Genomic DNA, 23,587 nt, shown 5'->3' on the forward strand with positions numbered 1-23,587 from the left:
TCTCCCCAAGTGCCCGGTTACTTTATTGGCCAACCCCACCGGCCCACCCCTCACGGAGTACAAAAAAAAAAAAAAAAAAAAAAAAAAAAAAAACACCACAACAAAACAGCGAGAGCTGGAAAAATGTGCAACGTCAACGCGCTCGGAGTGTACGTGTGGGAGACGATCGTGTTCTTCAGGTAAGGCTCGGCTTTACGGGAGGAGCGCGGCCGGGCTGAGCACAGCCCCTGGGCACGGCGGCGGGCCCCTGCCCCGAGCTGCCCTTTCGCCTCCCCTCGCTGCCCCGGGCTGGCGCTCGCACAGCCCCGGGCTCGGGACGCTCCGAGGCTCCGGGAGTTACTCCGTTTAATTAGCACCGCAATCTCGCTAACCGCAGTGCTGAAAACACCAACACCGACCCCGGCTGCTTGCAAAGTGACAGCTAGTGGCGGCTGGCAATGCTGCACTTGAATTTGCCCGGGTAAATATTCCCACCTCGCCCCCTCCCCATCCTCAGACTGCAGGTGAGTTCCGTGGGATGCTTTCGCTGCCTGCCTCTGAGGGCTCACTCTCTATCCTCAGCTGGCTGTGTTTAAAAATCACTGAAAGCAAAGAATTACCTCCTTCTGTCCTAACTTTTTTTTCTTTCATGTTGTTTTGAATATCCTTTCTTTGCAGAATCTAAAAGAAAGCCAAAGGGGGTGGGGGGAGCTTTTCCCGATTGTGCTCATTATCACCCAGCTGTATTTTAACTCTGGTTTAGATGTGTTCAGTTTCTCATTGAGGCCAAGGCAGAAGGAACAGCTTTAGCCTTAAAGAATTGTTTCTTGCCCATCTATCCTTGCAGTGCTTTTATTGAATGGACAAAAAAATATTGGAAGGTAGAAGCTTCTACATTTCAATGAAAAATGCAGCTTGTTGTAGCAAGTGAGAGATACCAGATACAGGCAATTGGAGGAAAAAAACCCTGTTTCACAACCTGAACTTGCTCATCAGTCTCAGCCTTCATTTCAGTTGTATGGCTCTTGCTTCTGTGTTTTGCCAAAGTCTCATGTTGTAGTTTAATGTGAAAACACAGCCGTTATTTGTATAAAATCACTGGCATGATACTTATTTTTTCAAAGCACAGTAGCAGACCTGCTGATACTGGCCAGACTTTGAGTGAGCATTCTCTTTCCTTTTGAACACAAAAGTCTTTCTAGGCATAAAAATTGTAATGTCCCCACTTTTTTTTCTGTAATTCCACAGAAATTCAGAAACAGCAAGATTGTCTCATGAATTCAAAGCAGTAAATGTTTGTTAGGTGAATCAAAAAATGGGTTCTAGAAACAACTAAAATCACCAATCTCTGAGAAGCAGTACCCAACAACCAGCACTTCAGAGCCATCCTTTCTCATCTTAGTCACAAGTGTATTGCAGCCCTGCATGACACAGTGGAGGGGGCTGAAAGGGAGCAAATGGATTTGCAATAAACTCTTAGTTAAACAGTGGGGAAGCATTGGGTTAAAAAGAAAAAACAAAAACAAACAAACAAAAAAAAACCCTAAAAACAAACAGGACTAAACAGCACAAGCACCAGAAAGCAAAAGGAAAATCAAATAACAGAAATAAAGTATTTCCAGCCTTGCATTTGCTATGGCCCTAGTGCTGAAGCATCTGTCCAGGTCTCCTCTGAAGTGCCTGAACACTGAAATTGATGCACACTTGTCCTGCAGATCCTGCTCACACCTGTGCTTCACACAACACGTGTGAGCACTGACAGGTTCCCAGCACATCAATCGCAGTCCTGGGCATTCAAACCCCTGGTAAACCAGTCACCTCAGATTCTAATGCAAAGGTTTGTGATGTTATAAATTATACACAGACGTATGTGGGTTTACATCATATTGCATCCAAAAGGTATTTCTGAAACTTTAATTTTCCCAAAATCAACATTTAAGAATATTTGAAAATGCTTTAATTCAATTACAGGGAAAGGATGACATCAAATTGGTTTATATACTGCAATCATTTTTGAAATACAAAAACAAAAACCCCAAACAGAAAAACAATCAGTAATTCCTGCTCAGAATTGACTCTACACAATGTTTTTTCTTTTTTCCTCTCCCGCTTTGTTCTATGTGTTCAATTTATTACAGGCCAAAAATCCACCAGTTTTTCTAGTCCAGAAATAGCTTTGCTATTTCAGTTTCAGTAAGAGAAGTTTATTAATTAGCAGTCATTCATAAATTTAGTGTGCCAATTACTCCTGCACTCAGTCATACACAATGTTTAACAAACCCAAAGCTGATAATCCAATAATCCATAAGAGAAGTATGCATAGCTTTAAATTAGAGTGCACCACGCTTTATTGTCAGCCTGTCAAAAATATTCTGGGGAGAGAACCCATTATGTGTTAGCACATATACCACATAAATATTAAAAAAATAAATAACTAAAATCTAATGTTCCAAGGAAAATTATATACAGCCAATACAGGGAAATAAGCCAATATAGAAAATAAGGCTAGATTTGTTGCTTAACAAAAATGTCCTCCACCAGCCTTTTAAAAAACAAGACCCCATGGGAAAGAGTAACAGCTGGTGTGTGAATGCAAACATTATGGTATTGCCAATATGATATTTGTTTCTGTTACAGTTGGGGTGTTTTAGAAGGAATTTGTGATATGCGGCTTATTCCGACAAGCCTTTCTTTCTGGAAGGGCACTTCCCATTCTGCTACCTGCCTCCTCTGGCTGCAGTCACTTAGCTGTGACTAAGGCTTTTACTGGGAACCTGGACAGAGGGAGCTGGGTTGGGGTGGGAAATGAAGACAGCTTGTTTGACAAAGCTTTCCTTATAGGTATCTAGGTAAAGCAAAGTGCCAGTTCTTTAAAATAAATTGGACAATTTGGGACAATATTGGACACAGATTTCCAGATGTCCTGCTTATACCTGTGGAGACATTTACAATCAATCATTCTCCCAAAGTCTAACTATACACACTGAATGTTCAGTTGTGAATTCCTTCATGCAGAACAAAGTGCTCCCTTATCCTGTTATGATCTTGCCTGGACTTTCTGTTGTACTAAATTTTAATAGCTGTAGTGGTCCAGAAACACCACTGCGTAAGCTGGAGGTAGGAATGCACCTTGTACAAATTAGGAGATAAAAGATGCCCTAGAACTGACACCTTACCCAACTGGGCACTGTCCTGTGAGGCTTTGAAAATCTTTGGGCCTGGTTTTTGTCCTATTACCAAGAATCAGCAGCACAACCTTCATGACTCAAGATCAGAGTAGGCCCCTTCTGAACAACAATCTGTCAGCTAGCAGGAGTGATTCAAGGCAACTGCTCCAAGTGAGTCACAGGCTAAAAGTTGCTGCCAGCCTCAGTCCCTACTGGATTGCTCCAACTGGCGTGTTTATATTCCCTCCTGTCAGTAACAGAGCTCTTCATTGCCAGTTTTTAAAACAAGGTGCCACTCTGAACATGATGCCTCAACTTCATGGGGACAAAAAAAACCCCCACAAACAAACCTTCTCCTGAAACAGCCTTGGCAAGTAAAGAGGGTTATTAGAGAGCTGCTGGTTTCATCTCCTTGAAAATACCACAAGAGAAAAGGCAAGGGAAAAAAGAGAAGAATAACCTGCACCGTATCTCTAAAGCTCCTGCTATAGCTCTGCAGGGATGGGTAACATTACAGAGGTGCCCGTGAGCGAAGCCCTAACTAGAGACTTCCAGAGCCACAAGATAAACAATGTAGCAGATACTCTCAATAGTCACAGATTATTTTCCCCATGCTAACTAAAATCTAGCAGAAGTTGTGCCTCTGCAGAGTCCATCATCTCCATGAAATAAAAGTGATTTAGCAAAGCCTTGGACCAGGCGGCTCTAAGGATACTCTTTAAGCTGCTTTGGTCTGCAACCTTTAATAGCCCCATTAGAGACCCCATTAAAAGGGTTACGTAGCCAAGGTTTGAAAATGTGACGATGTAGACAATTCTAGAAACCCTTATAAATCATTCTGTAAAGAAAGATTAATTTGGTGTCATCGCAGTAAAAGCACAAAATGTCTGGGACCCTGCCTTCTGCAGGGACTTTGATCCATTCATCCTGACTCTTGCATTTTAGGCAATTAAGACAAATCAACATAAATTTCGAGAAACACTTTCTAACAGCCTAATCTTAACCTTCTTCTCCACACAGCTGCCTTAAACAGCTCCAGATCTGCTCTGTGGATGGTTCGGAGCAAAAGAAAGGCTCCACAAATGTCTGTGAAAAAAACACCCTTCCTCCCCTCCTTAGGTGGGGAACAGAGAGCAGGAAAACCCTAAATAACCAGCTTGCTTAACAAAACCATTGCAAGGAATGTTGCAGTTTCTCACATGGACTAATAAAACATCCTTGGTCTCTGAGGCACTGGTGCCATGCAGATTTTAGGTAATGTAGACTGGCTTTCCACCTTGGCTCACTCTGGACCCCACACTGCAGCAAGTCCCACTGGCAGAACAGAGATTTACTGTTCTAACCCCTGAGAGAAGCTGCTTCTGCAAAGAGATCGAGATGTGGAGGGAATGGTCAGACCCTGCCCTTACATGCAAAGGCACTACAGAGACTTCCTTCAAAAACGAGGATTTAGGCATGGGAATTCTTATTCTCCTTCTCCAATGAGAGGTGTTGGAGACCCTTAGGTACAAAGCAAGTCAGCAGCAAAGGGGCCTCTGGCTCAGTGTCCCAGATTTAACAGCACAGGAAAAGGCTCAGGAAGTTCACTCTGCTGCTGACCAAGTGATTCCAGTCAGAAAGGAAAACTCTTGTAAGCAACAGCACAGGGCAGCTCCCCCTGGCCCTGGGCAAACACGTCCCTTGTTAGCTTAAGAAATTCATCTCACCAAACCCTCATGAGCTGACCTGGATAGAAAAGGATCCCAACATCTGAATTAAGAAGTTAATCAACGTCCAAAATTAAATTACTTTATTATCCCAGCACCAAGCAGCAATCATTCATCTGTAACAGGAAACCAGCAGAAAGGCCTGTTCTCATTTCATCCCAGGATGCAGGTTAAAAGGACTCTCCAAATTCCAGTGTTAAGAACAAGATGCCAGACCACCTAATGAATATAATTGCTATTTAGGCACTGATGAAAGACAAGGGTCTTTAAAAAATAAATCACATTTTAAAAATCGCTACATCCAAATCAAACTCACAACATTTAATTATGTCAAATCACATCACCTATTCTCACTTGCTTATTTTCTATAACCTGGGGCTTTTTCTGAGATCCCAAAGTGATCAGTGTTAAGACAACAGATAGACTGTTAACAAATTATGACTTCCATCTGGTTGATTTGCCTGTATCAGCTCTCAGTGTTGTGGCACATTAAATCAGGGTTTCACTATTTCCAGTAAATTACCCTTTTGCTCTCATTACCTGGCATGTTCCTACTGACCTTTGTCTATCAGCAAGAGCACAAATTATTGCTATTCTTATGAACTATGGTTACACTTGTGCACCTCACACCTTCCAAGAGAAAGGATTTATCATAAGCTTTTTAAAGCAAAAAATGTCATTCCAGCACGCCCTCTCCACCACAGTTTGATTCAATTTTTTGATGGATGAAAAAAATAATTCCAAGAACTTTTGATAACTTTAGTTTGGAAAAACAAATCCAACAAAATAACAAAAACCCAAACCAATAACACACCAAAACCCAACACCAACTTGGGATAAATGAAGCAAAAAGGAAGGAGTGAGAGAAGCACGGATTCCTCCTGCAAGGCACTGGAAGGATCATTACCAGCCATGACCAGACAGCTCAACACCAGAGTGTCTGGCTGCTGACTTCCAGACCTACTTGCACGGCCTTGAACAGGCAACTTTTGGATTGCACCTGGCATAATAAAGTGTTGCTAATTCAGCAGGTCAGTTCCCTTTAAAGAGACAAAAAATTCACTGATCTCTTTTCTCTCATCCTTCCAAAGTATCCAAACAATTTACATTTCTCTTTACGAAGCCAGACAGAACAGAAACCATTTCCCTCCAGAGGAGGTGGTTTGCACTGGGATTTCTTAGCCAGGATTGGTGCAAAGTGTTACAGTTCCCTTCCCCTCTTGGGAAAGTGCTGATACAGTCCAGCTGATCTGGTCCTGCTTGCTCTGATCCCACCAGTACTATCGATCCCATACACACCTCCAAGCTGCTCTTAAATCTCTCCGATGCTTCAAGAGACTAATGCACAAAACCTGAAAAAAATCCAGAAATGCAATATTTGTCCTCCCCTCAGCAAGGCCAAAGCCCAGAGGGAGAACAGAAATAAATGGAGGCAGGTGTAAACCCATCGTTTACAGGAGCTGAGCTCTCCCCATTATGCAGACAATTAGTCCATCCATACAATGCACCGCGGTGAGCTGCTGATTTGGGGACTGCACCACATCTGGCTGGTACATGGGCACACTTGGCATCCTGTAAATACATCTCTGCTGGGTATAAGTGCCAGCAAGAAGAGCAGAAGAAATCTTAATTTACCAAACCCCACAAAATATGGATTTTGAGAGGGAGGGGACAACAAAAGAACACCCTTTACCACCCGTGCTTTGCTTTTGATTTCTGCCTTTTTACTATTCCATTAAGGCTCACAGCCTGCTAAAAAAAAGGGGGGGGGGGGGAAGGCAAAATACCCAAGTGCCTTAGCAGAGAGCCAGGGAACCCTCTTGTCTTTATCAGTGCCTCCTTGTGGGGTGGGTGGAGAGGGAACAGAGCACCAGGGGGTTGCCAGGACCAGGAGTGTCGCATGGCTGGAGCAGCAGGGCTTGCAGTGCCATCAATCATCCCCCGGCTGCCTTCAGAGCAGAGCTGCCGACAGCAGCTCCCCTCGCCCTGCCAGCGGCGCCTGCGACCGCTCGCCCAGAATGCAAATCCCGTCGCCCAGCCCCGGCAGGGCCGGAGCAAACACACAAATCAATTAAGCAGCAGCACAAGTGGGCTCAGGGGTGGATCGCGCCACTGCCGTGTGCCCCTGGCTCAGCAGCAAAACGCAGCTGAGCCAGGAATCGTGCAGGAAATCCAGACAAAATCATGGCTTGCTCACCTTTACATGATTTCCTCCAATTTTGTTTTTATTCTTTTATTTCAGCTTATGCCAGTAAAAAGATGCATTGTATAAAGCCTCGAGCACAGACCCCTCCTCCCCTCTTTTATGGGGGAGTTGTAAAACCTGAAAGCTTGCAAGGGCCAGCTGTTATCAGCACCCTTTAAAAAAGCCTTATCTCCAAATGTCCTTGCTGGTGGCAAGAGTGCCTGGGCAAGATGGTTAAGTCCCCCATTACAGCAGGCTGTGTTCACCACAGGTATTACCTCAGTGAGGAATGGAGAAGCTCTGGGTTCCTGGCTGAGGGACCCCTTTCTTATCACGTAAGAATTGTCAAGACAGGCTCTGGACATAAAAGTGACTTTCTGGGGGGGATGTTTACAATCCTCTCTGTTTGCTCCCAGTGCTTTCACCCTCTGGAAGCACTGCAAGCACTGCTGACCAGGGCAATAGTTGCTGGCACAGCCACACACAACACAGAATTCTTTCCTGCACCAGGTCTCCCAAGACCTCATTTACAAACCGAAATGTGTGTACCCCACCTCTCCTGCCACCCCACGGGCCTGGAAAGTGCAAGCATTGTCCAGCTTCCAGCCCCATCCATCACACTCTGACACAGAGCTATGGGCTTTGAAATCATCTCCGAGCAGTGGGGCTGACAAAGCAGCAGCCTCAAGCACAACTTGCCCTCCTGCACCAGGGCTGATCAGATCCCTGACAAAACAAAGTCAGAGGGCACCTGGAGTGAGGAGAAGATCCCTCCCGGGCAGGGAACCCAGGGCTTAGCCATTCATTCCAGAAGTTACATTTCATCATTGCTCATGAGTAAACTGATAAATTACACCAGGAATCACAGATGGCACAGAAGGAACATTCAAGTCTAGCAGGGTATTTGTGTTGCAATGACAACAACCAATTCCATCGGAAAACAGCAACATGAGCACTTTCGTCACACAACTCATTTTACACAGCACAGAATTCATCAGAGAGCCCCAGTTCCACCACAGGACCCACGGTTTTGTAGGTAGGTTACACAGGTTAGCTCAGGAGACATCTTCAAAGGATCTGCAGCAAAAAGTTCCATTTCAGAAGATAAAACTCACCACCACTCTGCACTACATGTCACATCTCTTAAAAGAATTCTATTCACACCACTTCTGATTTAGCAAAAAAAAAAAAAAAAAAAAAAGGTAACAGTATCCTTACCCAATCTTAACAAGCAGCATAAATCCTTAAACTAAAACTAATTTCTAAAAAGCTGCCATAGGTGAGCTATTTGAACTGGTGAAAGCACGCCTGAGAGCACAACTGCAGAGCTATAGATAGAAGAGCAGCCACGATTTCTCGTAATTCTCTGACACTTGTCTGGTCTGTGATCTAAAACCCTCTGACGTCAATTGAGGTTCCCATTGCAGCTCTCCCTCCAAACACTAAGTCAGGAGCACATCAGTAAAGAGAATATTCTTACCTAGATTGTGAAGTTGCATCTTGTAAAGACATTTTCCCCCTTTATTTACTGCCTTCAGGAGGGCTGTTTATGCATGACTTTGAATATCTGACTAGCCCCTCTGACTTTAAAAGGAATATTCAGAGTGTGCGTGTGTGAAGCTACAGACACATGCCTTTGTCTTTGCAAGGATGCTTTTCCTCTTTGTTTTTCAAACAAAAAAAGAAAAATTAATTATAACTTTATTTTTTTTGTAAGCCTCTCAGTATAGGCACAGGTAAGAGTCAGCGTTAGTGTTTGCTGGATTTATCTCACAAGTGATTAAAACCCAAGCTTTGACTTGTGCTTCTCTGTTGTTTGAACTCTTTTCAAACCTGTCTCAGAGGCTTAGGATCATACATCTCCAGAAAGCCACTGTGTGTGCTCCAAGAGCTGTAGATGCTTCTGGAAGAGGGAACAGTTTAAAAAGTGACCAGAGATAGTGCCTGTGGCTCAAAAATGAATTTAACAAACACTTTTCTTTTTAGTAGGCAATAAGCAAGAGTGACCAACAACAACAAATATCCTTGTGAAGAGCAGAGACCCAGCACAAAATTGAGCACTATTCCCATGCAATTTATTGGTCTCCCTGAGCTCTTCCCATCCCAACTATATACAACATGCAGATTTCTCCTCCCCCCAGCCAATTGTCTAATCATTTATTATTTTCTTATTGCTCTGTCCAGGCAGCGTCAGCAAATGTTCCAAGTGCTGGTGCCTTTCCATAGAGTTAATCAGTGTAATTGGGATGGTTTATAGTTCTGGACAGAGTGTTTTGCCATATGGCATAGGAGCCATGGGCTGCAGGAACGTGGCAGTGGAGCACAGAGATACCAGTATGCTGCAGTCTGAAGAGATTTTTCTCACTCCTGTTAAGTTGTTACAGCTTTCCCTGGATGGGAATGATCACAGAGGGTTAATTCCCTGAGGTCCGTGAAGAAATGCCTCCCAGCTCCTGTCCTCGTGTACAGCCACAGGGGCCAGTGACAACATGGATTGTGCAGGACCTTTGAGAGTGTTTTGGGATCCTTTGGGTTAAACTTTAACTGATTCCATCCTGTGACTACTGCAATGCAGTTACTTCTGGTGCAAGAGCTAGAACTGGTTTAAAGAGCTCACAGCAACAGAGCACAGCCACCCAGGACAGAGACATTTAACAAACCCACTCCTTCTTTCCTGTCCCCATCCTCCTGCCACTAATGAGGACAAATAATAGCTCATTGCCCATTTCCTTCTCAGAGTGAGATCTCCCCACAGGTTCTTGATTTCTGTATTTCTCCAGTCTCACTGTACAAATCTACTTTCCTATCCTGTTTGAACACCCAGGCCTGCTCCCTGCCTCTCCTGCATAAACACTCAGCTGAACTAAGAACACAACCAAGTCCAAATTCCCTTCCCACCTCTGAGAATTAACTTTTAAATTCACCCCTGAGCACACCCCACACCCACATGCCAGGGGCTGTAACACACCGGCAGCTGAGCATGACCAAAGGTTTGAGATCACTACTGTGCAACCAGCACATCTGTACTGCCCACAGCTCCTTCTACTCAGCACCAGGATGGGCCAAAATTTCAGTAGTGGGGCTCTCTTCTCCCAAACACCTCCACTCTTCCTTCTGTCCACCTCTGATGCTGCAGGCCAGGAAATCAGACAAGGTGATGAAGAAAAACACGCAGGCAGTGAGTTTCATCCTATTTAATTGAATTGCATATCAATATTGATTGTGCTATTAATTTTGATAGTAAATCTAATCATTAAAATAAAAAGTCTGCTTGCAGTCTCTGCCAAGCCTTCCCAGCAAGGGTCTGGCAGCATTTCCCTCCAGATAACATATTGGTGTACAGTCAGAAATAAATGTCTGGGTGCAGAGTTTAGGGCTGCCCCTTTTTTCTTTTCACCAGGACAATCTGTCCTTCCTGCTGCTGAGGAGAAGAGAGAGGCAGGCAGCCCCAGCATGAGCAGAGGCTGAATCCACGCTGGGCTCTGCTGAGCTCCAGGATCTGCTCAGGGGCCTCTGTTCCCAGGGAGAGGGTTCAGGAAGAGGAAGGAAGGAGGGAGTTACCATGGGCAGCACTTGTTAATCATGGACAGCATGATTCCTCTCTGTGCCCAGCTATCTACTGTTCTCTTTGCAACTGCACCTCTCAGCGCCTGCTGGAGTCAATAAAATGAAGCTGATGAATTCTCCCTCATCCCCAAGCCCCAGCACTGCCCCAGCCTGGCTTTGAAGGTAATGGGGGAAGCAGTTATTCTGCTCACCTCAGCCTGCCTCAGTCCTGATGGATATTTCCCTCCCCTGGGATATCTACTTATAGAACACATCACATTTGAAGGAAAAATGTGTGAGGCAGCTCACCTGAACACTATTCCCAGCACATCCCTGCCAAGGTTTCTGGCTTGCTGTGTTTCAAAAATAAAATTTAAAACCCCAAACAAACCACTTCAGAAACCTTTGCTGAGCAGCACAGAACCAGGGTAGGGGATCAGGTATCTTCTATTTCCCCAGCCTGCAGAGATCCCACTTCTCTTGAGCCACTGATGTGGCACCACTTTACCTTCACAGGGACCTGTGCCTTCCACACTTTGCAGAGAGATATTTCCTCTGCAAACGCTTGTTTTGCAACAGTTTGTTTCTGCTGCCAGACATAATTTTTTTACACTCAGAATTAATGATTAGCAATTAAATTATTTGACAAGGGAATAGAGGCCCTGTGCTAATTAAATTCCTTCATCACTCCTCTCTGAAAAGGAAAAAAAACAAACAAACAAAAAGATATTTCTCAGTATCAGCGTTCAGCCAGAATGGGGCATTTTGTGATGCTGGACTTAATTAGATGGACAACCATAGCCACAGCTAAAAAAAAAGTATAAAAATATTGCTCAAGGATCATGCAAATGGGAGGAGGAAGAGGAGGAAACAGCCAGCTGGGGAGCCAGGAGTCAAGTGAACAGACACATCCAGACTGCAGAACAGCCACTTCCTAAGCCAAATAATTGTTTATAAGAATATATCATCTGTTTAGCTGAAACAAAATGATGCAGACAGTAAATAATGCCTGCATAGGCTGGGAAAAAAACAGCAATATGTGTCCTGCAAGGCTTGGCTGCTCTGTTTTAAGGAATGCAATCCTGAACTGCTGGGATGCTCATCTCCACCACCTTCACATCCTGCTCGTGGGCTGGACTTCCCAGGGGCTTGCGGGTGTCTGTTTACACACCAGCATTAATATCACAAAAGATTATGCTAGTTCATCGACCCTTTGAAGAGATCCTTCCCATTGTAGCTGCTGTGATGATTGCCTGATGGCACTTTCTCAGCCAGATCCACTAGGGATTACAGCAGCATAAATAAGATAAGCCGCTGTCTGACTGCTATTAAAATGCGCCAAGACGCTCGGCTCAGACAACTCTTACACCAAGGCAAACTCCATCCTCGGTGGGTTTGTTACAGGCTTTGCCTCCCTTTGTTTATTCACAGAATAAATCTTCTCTCTGAGCAACACAACAACCCACACTAAATTTCCAATTCTCTTCTATTGCCAATAATTTTCAAATCACTTGGCAATTTCCCTCTCCTTGTCTCTGCTGAGCCAGGAGACAAACAGTCCTGTGGGTCTTTCAAGGGTGTTCTGGAAGGACTAAGGGATGGAGAAAATCCCAGAAAGCTCCCAAGGCAACACATACAGCACTAGTCCTGACAAACCTGGAAGACAGAGGAAGCTGGCAGCTTTTTTGGGTGCTGTCTGAGCTAAGCTGCCATTGCAAAGCTCAGCTGTCACAACCCGAGTGAAGATTTTGGGGCTCTGTTAGATAGAATCCATCCACCTAAAGCAGTGGGGTGGATCAGCCTCTCTGTAGCTTCCAGTGGTGTTTTCTACCATTATTTCTAAGCTGGAGGGTAGACTCAGCTGCCTGCTGCTGGAAAGGCTTTGCTGATCCCTATGCACTGCTTTCTTGACTTTTCTTGTTAAATCCAGAGGGAATCCAGTTTTAGGAAAGCCTCAAGTAACCAAACAAACTGGAGGGCACTCAGAACTCACCATTCCCAGGTCAACATCACACAGCAGCCAGACAGATTTTAAAACATGTATCGAGACACTGAAGCCTTGTGTGACAGTTTCAGCACATCCCCAAAGTTGCTCCCAAAGACAGGCATGAAGCTCCAGAAAGCAGTGGGGCTGTGAGAGGCTTGTCCTCTCCCAAAAGTTTCTGGGCTTCAGTTATCCCATTCAGTTATCAATATTTATTACCATGCAGGAAGTGAGCCCATGAAATTCATTTACCTGCAACTTTGATGCAGAAAGGATCAGAAAATAGCACCCAAGAAATACAGACTCGCTCTTTGGAAGTGGAGTGAATATACTCAGTACAGGCTTTCACACTGAATTTACAGGAAAGATGAGCACCAATTCCTGTGCTTTTCCACCTCATTTTTTAAAACAAATGCCAGGGGAATCGCAGTTTCTAATTATCTTTTTCCACTTAAAGATTATTAGATGCTTATTAGGTTTGTATTGCCTCTACCCGCCCACACAAATTTTCCATTTCCATATATTCTTCTAGTCTACAGTTAATGAGAAGAAATCAGTATATTGCACTGTCTGGCATCTTGCTGAAGTGGCAAAAGTCTTTGGTTACCAAGTCATTTGCTGCTTAATTGAAATCTTTTCTCTGGACTTATTGCCATGCAGACACTCCATTGGAATGCAGTAGTCAAGCCCAGTATTGATTGTCCTCCCACTCCCAGGTTTCTTCTTCTGCATTTGCAAATCAATTGCACCCTGTTGCTTTCCTTCTAAAAACAAATTAAATTAAAAAACATCACCCATTCCACAACCCCATTTACCCCTGAAACACATTGGTTCTGCTTTGCATATTTTCTTGGGGCAGAGATGGGGACAAGACAAGAAAGGGGACATGGTTGTAGCAAGATCCACACCTTGTCACATCGCCACCGAGCAGGAAGTGCATCAGCCCATTCAGATACAGCCAGTGGGAGTGGATTGGGAATACACAAAGGAGTGAATAAAATCCTAGGTTTAGGCTCTCACTGGAAGTGATCTGGAATTCATCTCCCCTCTTCACTGCAAATTAAACTATTTTTAACAGTTAAAAATCCAGCAATCAGAGAACCCTGTTGCAACTTGCAAAAGGAGCCAGACTGCAGTTGTGAGTTTGCAGGATTGAAAACCAAGGCTTGGCAAGCCATCGCTGCTGACACTGGAAAAGAAAGTCAATGCAATGCAGGTTACCACATTCCTGATTTTGAAATTATGCACCCAAGCACTGTTGAATCCCATCTGTTTTTTGAAGTTCTGAGGAACAAAATGGTTCAAAAGGGCTCTTGTCAAGATATCATGTCTCCTTCACTCTTCCTTGAGTTTCAGCTCAAACTTGCATTGGAAGAACTCATCTTTGGGGGCAGGATCACATTAATACATGCGTATTTGCAGTCCTAAATTCTTCCCAAAAGATCTTGTGTCAGTTCTTCGCACTACTCCTGCAGGTTTGGCTACTGCAAAACTTCCTAAGGTGAAGCCCTCATGCTGTTGGAGGACTCTGGTGTCATTTGTGAGGACGTGTAGCCAAATATCTTGTGCCTGTTGCAAACCCTTAGACCTCCCAGCTGCTCTTTCAGGGGCTGCTCACCAATCCCACACAGCCTTTGTATTTCAGAAAATTCAGGAGATTTGCAAAGTGTGAAGCACTGGCCTCACTTCCTCCTGAGCAGCTTCCTTTGGCTCATGGTGCATTTGCATTGCAATGCTGCCTGCAGGCTCTACCCAGCACCAGGCACCTGAGCCCACAGGCAGACACAGCTCTCGCCCTAAGCACATTACATGGGTGGTTTGGGGGATTTTTTGGATAACCTAGGCAATTTTACTCAACACTTGCAGCCTGGGAACACACTGGCATTCAAGTAGAAACCGTACAACCAGAGGGAAGGTACTGAATAGTGTCTGCTCCTGTCACAAAGTCAAACCTTCCTGCAAAGCTGCAAATGAGCACCTAATATCAAGGGTCGCTTGTTCCTGTGTAGATGGCAACAACAAGCTTCCTAAGCCCAAATCATCACCCTGCAGATCTTGCAGACTACCATCGAGTCAGAAGGCACACTGCCAGCCATAGGTTTTTGTCTTCTACAGATAAATTCATGATTTCACTCTTTCTGCCCCAGAGGCCATACAGGTCCCAGAAAGATTCCCTTCCTTTCATCTTCGATCCAATATGAGTATATAATTTCAGGACCACACTCCAGTTTTGTGTTAATCTCAGACCCTGCATTGCAGGTACCAATAGCAAAGGCTGGACTGATCAGCAAAAACACCCCTCTCCCCTACAGCCCCAAAGACTCTGCACGAGCTGTACCATCACGTGGTGCTCATTTAAACCTCAAACTCCAGATTCCTCTGATCCTACCTGCCTTTTGGAAAATCATACTGTCAGAGTACCGAATATGCTCCTTCCTATTTGCCCTGTAATTAAGCAGTAATTGCTGCCCAAGGCTAATCTCAGAGTGTATTTTACCTGTGGAGCTCAGCGCCAGAGTTCACATTTGTAATTTAGTGGCACGCTAAGGAGCTATACCTAAACTCACAAAAGGATTTTCACTACTCATCATCTCTCTTCTACTTTGGTGGCAGCTGGGATTCTGTATTTGGAGATGTTTGGGCTGGGCAAACAAATTAGCTGAGACCAGCCTCATTAGGAATTCACATGGGTACCCATCCTGCCTCAGCAGGAATAAGATGCTGACTGCTGTGTTTCTGGACCCCAAGCCCTCCCCAGCATGGGATACACACTGAAACCTCCTCTTTATTTCTACTTGCACAGCCTGGCAGCCTCCAAAGAAGCTGAAGCAGCAGCTCGCTCTGCCCCCAAACCCATGTCTCCTTCGGATTTCTTGGATAAGTTGATGGGGCGAACTTCAGGATACGATGCCAGGATTAGACCAAATTTTAAAGGTATGCAAAAAAGCCCAGCTTTGTTTCATTTTGGGATTGAAAACTGCATGCAATCCTCATTAATATCTTCCTAACGCTACATGAAATATGAATACTTATGTTCTTATGAAGTGTGTATTATAACAATACTTGGCACATGGATCCCTGTAGCTGTCTGGAAAGACATCAACAAATGTCTGCTCAGAGTGGAAACAGCCTTGTAAGAACTCCACATACAAGAAACATAGGGACCCCCTATCTCTCCAATACAGGGATGGAGGATCCTGCCAATCCAAGCAGTGACTGGAAGGGAGCTGAACATACTTGGAGGTCAGGATAAAACCTCCAACTTCCCTTTCCCCTGAAGTCACTGCCCACAGCACCTGCTAGTGGAAGGCACTGTTCCCCCCTTACAGCCACTGCAGCCAAGAGGAGTCTCTCCCATCAGCTCCACAGAAATTCCACAAGATGCCAGGGGCAGCCCAAACCCATCCCTGTCCCCCATGCTTAAGGGGCTCTTAAGCCAAACACTGCTCCATTGTTTCACCCCCAATTTTCCAGTCTACTCCATATTCCATGGCAGCCCAACAGCTGAATCAGGCTCTGGCAGAGGCAACAAAACTTCTTTTCTTCTTAAAACACCTCTTCTACAACAGTGGGGCGTAGGGTTTTGCAATGGGGTTTTTGGATGGCTTTTTCAACCTGGCCTAGTATGGAAGGTATCTCTGCACATGGCAGAGAGGTTGGAACTAGAGGGTCTTTAAGGACCTTTCCAACTTAAACCATTCTATGATTTTTTGTTTTCCTTTCTTTTTAACTGAGCTCCCTTTCCAAGAGCTCTTTGGCCCTGAATCACAGCCAGAGATAAAGCAGGACCTGCCCCTCTCAGCCACTGCCCAGCCACCTCCAAAGCTCACTTTGTTCACTTATTTTGTTTCCTGCAACCAGTTCCATCTCTCCTGGAGCCACTGGAAGGGCTGACATAGGACTCCCAGAACCCATTAATCACTGGTGACAGCACCTGGCACCCAGTTTAAACAATAAACTCTGTACTGGGCTTTTAAACCCAAAGAAAGGTGGGAACCCTGTGTCCCAGTAACCCATCAGGCAACACAAGACACTGCTGTTCTTATCCAAATCTCAAAGAGTTAAAACACCACCATGTAAACCCGCCTACCACTAAATTATGCAGACACACAAATTAAACTTTAATATTTAATGAAATGTATACATTCACTTCCTGCTGAAGGCAGCTGTATTGCATTTTTGAGATAATTTAATTTCAGTTTTATTTCAATGAACTACACCTTCCCCTCAGGGCAGTTTTGCTGGCTTAGCCTCCCACACATAAATCAGGCTCCAATTTATATGGGATGCATAGGAGGTGTTTTACAGAGCTTGGGGTTGTAGCTCTCAAAGCACATCATTTAAATTAACTGCAGTAACTCATAAGGACATTTTAATTGCTTAGATCTAAATGAAAATAATACCAAAGTTCCATATCAGATTGATTTTTGGGGAGGGGAAGATTAACAAAAAGAAGATTGCAGCTTTTCCATAAACGCAGTAAAGTCTGGGCTTAGCTGTGGATTCACATTCTGAGAACAAAGCAGCAGTATTTGGATTTTAAGTTGGAGGATGAAGTCAGGAACTCAGGCAGGGACAGAGAGGAACCTGGCAGGCATTGAGCAGGGGACCTCTCACCCAGGCTGTGTCCTTACTCCTGCTGCTGGAAAACTACATCCCTTCACAGCTGCATCCCAGCACAGAGGAGGAATATTTCAGTGGCAGGCAGGGAATTTTCTAGAGCCTTTCACAAGCTAAAAAATACCAAACACTGCCAAATCCTGCAGGGAGCTCACGACTCTCCTTAGACACGCTGGGAAGAGCTCAGTGCCTCAACAACAGCTGGGCTGCTCCAAGGAGCCTTCACATGCACAGGGCCAAACCCACCCCACACTCAGCTTCATGTCAGCATGGATCAGGAACAGGGGGACCAAAATGTCCCATACCTGTCAGAGTGATGAGCACATGCAGTCATCCAGGAGAGCAGCTCAGTGTTTTCCTTATACTGTGCCCTTTGGGAAGGGAATCACATGTACAAGGATCTTTTATGTGGTTCATGAACAGATCCAGAACAGAAAACCAATGCCCCTGAGCTCAACAGAAGGGATGAAACAAGTACTAAAGCCTGAAAACTGTGTGCTTTCAGCTTCTGGATAAGAGAGGCTGGTGAAAGCAGGGGGGAAAAAAAAGATATAATTTTGTGTCTGATAGCTCAATCCATGCCAGTGTTTAACAGTCTGGAGAAAGCTGCACAGATTGAACAGTGTGAGATGCTGCTGAGCTGGCAGTGGTTGTCTGGGGGCTGGTTAGACAGCAGCCTGCTTGGATTGCCTGGGACTCACACCAAGAAGACCCCAGCAGAGAGCATCACTGCAGGGAACAGGCACAAACTTCTAGAGGAGGCCAAAGTAGGAGAGGAGGAAAGGGAAATGAAGAGGAGAAAACCAAGCTCCAAATGTTCCTCAGTAATCAGGAAAATCCATTAATTTCCACACAGGAGGAAGTTTGCACTGATTAGAGGCACAAGGCTCTCGTTAAAGCCATTCCTCCCCCCCCCAGTATTTCATCCTGCAGCAACTGCCAGGCTGCAGATGTGACCTTAGCAGGAGCATCACTCCCCCAGCAGGCTGAGCCACCAGGCAGTGTTTGAAATGCAGACACCATCCCTGACTCTATAAAGAATGGGGAAATAATCTGAAAATCCACGCTCTCTACGTTCACAGATCTTATCTTCCCAGAAGCATCTGTCACAGGGATGATAGGAGATTAACTCCTCCGGTGTAAAAGGGGACCTTGGTCCCTGGGATGCTCTCTGCCTGGGCTGCCTTTCCCTACCCCATCCTGGGCAGTGCCCACAGCAGGTCCTTTGGCAGCCCCCAGAGCAGAGGCCCCTTTTGCTTCAACTCACTATAAAAGTCCTCTCATTATATGTGGGTGAGCCACTGGTTTGCCAGGCACCAGATATGCCCTGGTTCCAAGATATTCCCCAGCTTTCACTGAACTGCAGCTCTTGGCATCTCCCTCTGTGTAAATGCAGCATTTCCACCTCAGATTTTCCAGGCAATGTTGTGAAACACTTCCAGTCTCACCTTTGGGCATTGGTACCACATGAACAGGCTGACCCCCGTGCCCTCAAACCGCAGTCTTTTCATCCCTTAACACTTACTCTTTTCTTTTGGTGACCCCTTAACTTCTCCAATATGAGCAGGGTAAGCAAAGCTTTGGTCTGAAAGCAAATCAAGCCCGGGAGAGGCATGGTCCAGAGTCCAGGATTACCTTCTGCAAAAACAGGACATCCAGAGAATTCCTGCTGGCAGAGCCCTGAAGTCAGGATCATCACCCAGGGTTTGGGGTTTACAAGCAATTCTGCTTGTAAACACCAACAGCAGCACAAGAAACACAGGTACTGAAACAGCTAAAAAGGAGATCTCAGGACGCTGGAAAGGTTTTTGGGATTTGCAGCCTGGAATTTACTCTTCAGAGGAGCCAGTTCCTCCCTGCTGTTTGAGGATGCAGAGGGTGAAACAGGCAGTGTCAGCTCCCCAACACCACCATCATCCTGTGGGGTATTTGCTGCTTTAGCCACCCTGATCCCTACAGCACACTCTGCTGCACTGGCTTTGTAGAGAGCACATCATCCTAGTTCAGGAACCTCATATGAGTATTTCATATGTGTAGCTCTAATTAAAATTCAATTTTCTCTCACCTCCTTTCCGGGGTAGTTTGCTATCACGTTCAAGGTGAGATTTGACATCCATATAGCCAAATCAAGATATCTAGAAACGGTCCTGGCTGGCTCTGATCTATTCCTTTTCACCTGAACAGTTCCCAGCAGAGATCTATAAACCCTCTGCCAAAGAGGGGAGCAGAGGCAGAGCAAGAGCACTGTCTGGTGTCAAACTGGCATCAGAACCAAGACTAGACCAGGCAGAGCCACCCAGGCCTTACTCCCCTACTACCCCTCAGTCACTCCATTCCCACAGCAGGTTTTAACTCCACAGAGTGGAAATCCTTTGTTTCATGAGCACACAGTGAACTGCTCTTCCAATCTGTATTTGTCATGCAGGCCCACCAGTGAATGTCAGCTGCAACATTTTCATCAACAGCTTTGGTTCGATTGCAGAAACAACTATGGTAAGTAAAAATCACAGCACAGCTGCTCAGCTACTGGCTCGGCCTCACTGCACTCCCAGAAAATGCAGCATCACCCTCCTCCTCAGAGTGACCAGGGAAAAACACTCAGTGCTCCCAAGCTTACTTAAAGTTTGACTAAATTAATGGTCAACACACAAGACTCATTACATGTAGCTGAAGATCACACAGTCTCTGTCTCCATCTTATAAAAACACTGCACAGGCAAAGGGCAAGGGTCAGAAAGGAAAACAAACAATCTTTTTCTGAAGATTTGCCTAAGGCTCCAAGCTCAGCGACGGTTACAGATACTTTGTGTTTAAGTGGGCATAAACCCAAATTTAATCTGGATTCAAAGAGAGAAGGGAAATCATCTGAACTCAAATTCAGCTTACACCAAGATTGCAGATTCACAAAAAATTAAGAGAATTATTAAAGATTAAGCTGATTGTTTTCTTGGAGACATATTTCTGGTATACAATGATTTTTACTAGAAAATCAAAACCAATATTTCTGAGTTAAGGCTCACTTCATACAAAATTAGTGAGCATGGCTAAAGGCTGTATCTAATTGGCAAGGCACTAGGAGCAGAGGATCACTAGAACGGGAGATAATTGCTCCATCTGAAAACTATTAAAGATTGGTTGTGACATAACCAGTGAACAGCAAAGGAAAACTCTGGAGGTACTGTGCCTTACCGCTGTGCTAATTAAAGATAATCCAGAAATATGGTGTTTAATTACCCTCTGGTAATTCTTTTTCGAGAAAAATGCTGAATGAAGAATGCAAGGCTCCAGCTTCAGGCATTTTGTGCATTCAGGCAGGAAGTTTTAGGCTTTACATATAGATCACACCCCTTGACTTGAACAAATTACTTGGCATGCACACCACTGTCAGAGGAGAGCCACAGCCACACAGCTGGGGCTATAAGCCTCTTCTGACACTACATCATTCTGCTGGAAATGTTTGGGTTGGGACAGTTCAGTTCTGGTAGTGGAGGGGGGGGAAAAGCTGTTATTCTGTTCAAGCACAAGGAAACAGATTTCCTATCTGGACTGCAGAATTTGTCAGAGCTCACGGGTGAGAAGTATAGCATGGATTCATTTGTATATAGAGCAAAAGAGGAAGAAATGCCACCAAAATACACATCTGTTCCTAATTTACTGTTTATTGGTACCTCCTTTGGCATCACAGGCAATAAATACTGCTCCTACACACCAATCCAGAGTGCAAGGGAGAGGGACAGGCCCACAAAGGGCCTGTGCAATGCACAGACCACATTCCATTGACATGTTCTTGCAGTGCATCTGTCCCACACTGTGAGATGCACTGGAGCAGCCAAAGATGCCACATGATCCCCGTAAGCAGGATGCTCCGTAAAATTAGCACGGACTAGCACGAGAGAGATGCAGTTCACCTCCAAGCCACGCTGCAGGGGCTCGCTATCCTCTCCAGCTGCCACTCATTTCGTAGGCAATCTTCCATAGAAAAAAATAATTCCCATGGGAACCAAAGAACACCCTGTGGGCACATTGCTTTGTCTAGAAATATCCGAGGCAGCTCTGACAAGCCAGTCCAGATGTCAGGCTGACGCAGCATTGCACACAGCCTGAGCTAATGCTCTTGTGTGGGAGCAGCATTCTACTTGTAAACACCAGCAGCAACACGAGAAACACAGGTACTGAGACAGCTGAAAAGGAGGTCTCAGCAGGCTGGAGAGGTCCTGGGGATTTGTAACATGGGATTTATTCTGCAGAGCAGCCAGAGCCTCCCCACTGTTTGAGGATGCAGCAGGACAAACAGGCAGTGTCAGCTCCCCAGCAGTTTCTGGGAAGAACAGACAGTCCTGGGCTTTTGAGAGGGACCTGACTGTTTTGAATTCAAACAAGGGGAAGAAGTGGTCAAACATCAGAGGAAGGAGCGGCACCTTGCAAAAGGGAGAGGAGCAAATCACTGTTTTACCACAAAGAAAGGCAGAGTCTATCACTGACCCCTGGGACTGACAGTGGCAAAACTCCCCCAGCTGCTTCACTGACCAAAAAGAGAATAAAAATTATGTTTTAAACCTCCACCATTAGGCACCCTAAACCTGGTCAGGTTCAGATCTGAGTACTACATCACCTTATATTTCATTACTATTACACTACTACATACAGGAGAAGTCACAGGATTTAATGGGTGTCCCACATGCAGTTAGAGAAGGCTTTAAAATATCTCCATAGTGGGCTGATAGTTCCTACAGAAAATACCACTGCTCCCTTCTAAGTTTACATTGCCTGAATATCCCAAATCAGTGTAAACCATGAGCTCACCATGCAGAGGATTAGAGAAATTAGAGGTAAGTGCTCACTTAAAGCTTGAGGCATCATGGAAGGTAAAGGAAGAGGAGAAAATACAGAAAAATAGAAAAAAACCCAGGCATTTGATGCAAACAGCTGGGCCTACAAACCTCAGAAGGAAGGGAAATGAGTTGTAGCCAAGAGAAGGCACAAACTCCCCAGAGTTGGCAGAAAGCTGACATCTGCCCCACAAAGTTTCAAAATGAACAAGGCAAGAAATGCAGATCTGAGAATTGCTGCAAGGTTAGGGGGAATAAAAAAAAAAAAAAAAAAATCATCCACCAAATTGAATTCCTAAGGCAGAGCTGATTTAGAGCAAGGGAAGTAACTCCTTTAAGCATCCTGCAGAGCTGGAGACCCAACATAAAAGCCTCTAGTGGTGCACATAATTGATTGGACATTTATGTAGGATTGCAGCTCAGAGCTTCTGTCCAGCCTCACTTGCCTGGAGCTCTAAGGACAAGGGAACCTGAGACTGGGAACACATCGCTGTGAACCCAGCCAGTGCTCCAAAGGGAAGGACAAGACCCACCCCAACAGCCAGACCAGTGCAGACAGGCTCCTCCTGTCCCAAAGCATCCAACACCAAGGCTTTCCCAAGGACAAGTGCAAGACGCAGCCACTCTCTCCAATTATTACTACAAAAACCAAACAACCCCCAAACACAAGCACTTAAATCCATTTTTGCTGTTTGAAAGCATAAACAACTCCCCAGCCATAAGAAACTATGAAACCTATAGCAAATATACAAATTCCTCATTCCAAATAAATGAAAGTGAAGCACTTTGGTCTTGGGTTTTAAGTGAATAAACTGCACCAGCTTTGGCTTTTCTTTGGGGCATGAGGCAACTGATAGGATTATCTGGGCATTTCATTAACAAATTCCCTGCTATAACAGCAAATGGGAAATTAAGTGATGTCCTTGCTCTCTCTTCCAATGGAATCTGCAGTTTTATGGCCTTTCACTGGCTTAGGCAGCTGGGAGCATTTTGTACACAGTGAAAGCACATGGAGAAGGAGGGATATATTTTTGTATCATCACCTAGCAATGCTAGCTGAGCTGGACTCAGAATGAGTTTTCCAGACTGATGTTTTAAAAAGGACTCACACGCAGCAAAAAAGAGACCGAAAAAGAAAGAAAAATCACAGAAGAGGCAGCACAGGCTCCCTTAGACACTGTGTAAAAATGCAAATTTCTTTTTGCTGCTTTCATGCCATAGTGATCTCATCTGAAAAGAGCAAAGCAAACGTGACCTTCCAGCCAGCTGCAGCACAGCCACAATTGGGCTCCCAGCATCTCTTGAGGACAGGAGAAGCTGGAGGCTGCAACTGTCCAAATGTTAAGTACTTGTTCAGACACATCTGTACATGAGATTTCCAACAAGGAAACAAAGCACCCTGCAAAGTAGACCATGCAATTCACTCCCATCAGCCCCAGTGCAGCAGAGATGCTGATGAAGAACTTGGGTCACACATTTAGCACTGGTCCCACTCACCCCAAGATCAGCAAAAGATGTAACTTTGAATGCACAAAGCCCATAGCAAAAGTAAGGTTTTGAGCAAAATTTCCT

The 23,587-nt window shown here is 44.9% G+C and overlaps 2 protein-coding genes across 4 annotated transcripts in view; one reads left to right on the forward strand and one right to left on the reverse strand.

Annotated features, from left to right (window-relative positions):
• Positions 1–23,587, reverse strand: part of LOC138118096 (uncharacterized) — a 190,970-nt gene that overhangs the window by 150,357 nt on the left and 17,026 nt on the right. The window lies entirely within an intron of this gene.
• GLRA1 (glycine receptor alpha 1) overlaps positions 124–23,587 on the forward strand; it is a 36,514-nt gene continuing 13,050 nt past the window's right edge. The window contains exons 1-3 of one of the 2 annotated variants that reach the window (XM_069028882.1): positions 124–179; positions 15,371–15,501; positions 19,613–19,680. In XM_069028882.1, the coding sequence (XP_068884983.1) occupies positions 124–179; positions 15,371–15,501; positions 19,613–19,680 (255 nt within the window). Of the gene's footprint in view, positions 180–15,370; positions 15,502–19,612; positions 19,681–23,587 lie in introns of those variants that run through there. The other variant, XM_069028883.1, reaches the window with a different exon arrangement.

Source organism: Aphelocoma coerulescens, chromosome 13 (genome assembly GCF_041296385.1).
Source record: "Aphelocoma coerulescens isolate FSJ_1873_10779 chromosome 13, UR_Acoe_1.0, whole genome shotgun sequence".
Lineage (NCBI taxonomy): Eukaryota > Metazoa > Chordata > Aves > Passeriformes > Corvidae > Aphelocoma > Aphelocoma coerulescens.